Raw genomic sequence first — 2070 nt, forward strand, 5'->3', positions numbered from 1 at the left:
TTTAATAGAAATTATGTTTTTCAGGCCTTGTCTTTTTTTTTTAATTCCAGTTCCACCTTGTTGGCTTTTATCATGGAGTTGTTGAAGAACTCAATTGCTATGCAAGAGCAGGTGCTTGCCTGTAAGGGTTTCTTGGTTATAGGATATAACCTTGAAAAGGTAAGAGTATGAAATGCTATAAGTTTTTGGTTCTTAATTTTCACAGCATAGATTTGTATTACTAAATAATTAAGAAATTCTGTTTGCTTGTAGTTACGTATTTGCTTCTGTGTTATATAAAATTACCTAAATATTAAATAACTTTTTATTTTATATTGTCTGTGTGTCCAAATGTGAATTGGAGCTTTGTGGTATTTATAGCTTGAGCATAGCTTGTGGGTCAACTATTTTCTGATATTGACAGCTTATAGATTTATTTATTTTACCTTGAGTTGTTATTAAACTTTGAACTACTTCTCTTTATAGTCTTCCAAATCCCACGTAAGCAGAGCAGTTCTTGAACTTTGCCTTGCATTTTCCAAGTATCTTAGTAATCTACCGAGTGGGATGCCCCTACTCAAGCAGTTGTGTGACCATATTCTTCTCAACCCTGCAATATGGATTCATACTCCTGCCAAGGTAATACATACGCATTTTGTTTTACTGTCTGCAGTTACGTGTAAAGTACATGTGTTTGTGTTTTGAGAAAAGTGGCAGTTGTGAGGACTTCTTTTATCCTTTTTCTGTGCCAAATTCATGGGATGGTACATCAAGGTACAACACAGGAAAGGGAAATCAAGGAGGCTGGGAAGATCACTCTCTATTCACAGTCCCCGGAGACAGGGTGGCACAGCCTACTGTGACACATGGCCAAATCAGGAATTGCACCTGGGGGCGAGGTAACAATACACTGGAATTGCAGACAAGGGCTTGTGTGTATGGCAAGCAGGGTATGGTTAGCTGCATTGTGCTGGCTTCCAGGGTACTAGACATTGTAAACAGTTTTGCAGGCTTAGAAGGCCTGAGAGGACTGTCCTTAGCTGTTGGGTACCTCATCTTGAGTGGCCAAAAGGACAAGTGCATCCAGGTCCAGAAGTGTGAGAACTAGATAAGGGAATGGCGTCAGAGTGGGTTTAATTAACTACTCCAGAGGGGAACTTGAGTGGCATCTAGCCAGTACCTCAAGGCAACATTTTAAGAAAATGGCATTGCACTTTTTATGTCTTAGTATGTAAGTCTCAGTGGATTACATTTTTAAATTACCGTGTGTATACTTGAGTATAAGCTGACTGGAATATCAGCCAAGGCACCTAATTTTACCACAAAAACTGCATTAAAAATGTGCTAAACACACCCTGGTCCACCTTGACAATGATATTCCTGTTCAGATATTCCAAGCCTTGACAATGATATTCCCGTTCAGAGCAGCCAATCCACAGAGGAGACCACATGGCCTCCTGTGAGACAGGACAACCCTCACTGACCCATAGCCCCACAGGGGACAACACTAGAGACACAGTGTGGGAATTGTGCCCGATCTGATCCCACCACACTGAGGCAGAATACTGAGGACATGCAGTCCCCAGGGAATACCAAAAATAGACTTTGGGCCAGGGATTGGCACCGCATCAGACTCTATCGGTAAACACTCCTAAAGGCCAACAAACAGTCTTTGAACTAACTACAGGCTTTTCTTTTTTGTTGTTGTTGTGTTTTGTATTTTTTTTGTTTTGTCATTGGCTTTTTGTTGTTATTATTTTGTTTTCTTTTGTTGCTTTGTTTTGGTTTTTGTGCGTGTTACTATGTCTGCAGGTCTGTCTAAATAAGATAGGCTGGACGAACAATCTGGAGGAGAAAACAACCGGACCAATGATTCCGGGGGTCATGGGAGAGAGGCAGGTGGGGGGAAAGGAAGTGGTGCTAACAAACCCAGGGACAAGGGAACAATAAGTGTTCCAAATCGGTGGTGAGGAGGGTGTAGGAGGCCTGGTAGGGCGTTATGAAAGGTAATGTAACTGAAAGGAATTACTGAAACTCAAATGAAGGCTGAACATGATAGTGGGACAAGAGGAAAGTCAAAGGAAATAGAGG

The 2070-nt window shown here is 41.3% G+C and overlaps 1 protein-coding gene across 1 annotated transcript in view; it reads left to right on the forward strand.

Moving 5' to 3' along the window:
* The window catches only part of LRBA (LPS responsive beige-like anchor protein), a 752417-nt gene that overhangs the window by 138254 nt on the left and 612093 nt on the right, over positions 1-2070 (forward strand). The window contains exons 10-11 of the mRNA XM_045295806.1: positions 51-159; positions 466-618. Of these exons, the coding sequence (XP_045151741.1) occupies positions 51-159; positions 466-618 (262 nt within the window). The remainder of the gene's footprint in view (positions 1-50; positions 160-465; positions 619-2070) is intronic.

This window comes from Echinops telfairi, unplaced genomic scaffold, assembly GCF_000313985.2.
Source record: "Echinops telfairi isolate 266 unplaced genomic scaffold, ASM31398v2 ScPeMD7_5868;HRSCAF=6743_1, whole genome shotgun sequence".
Classification (NCBI taxonomy): domain Eukaryota; kingdom Metazoa; phylum Chordata; class Mammalia; order Afrosoricida; family Tenrecidae; genus Echinops; species Echinops telfairi.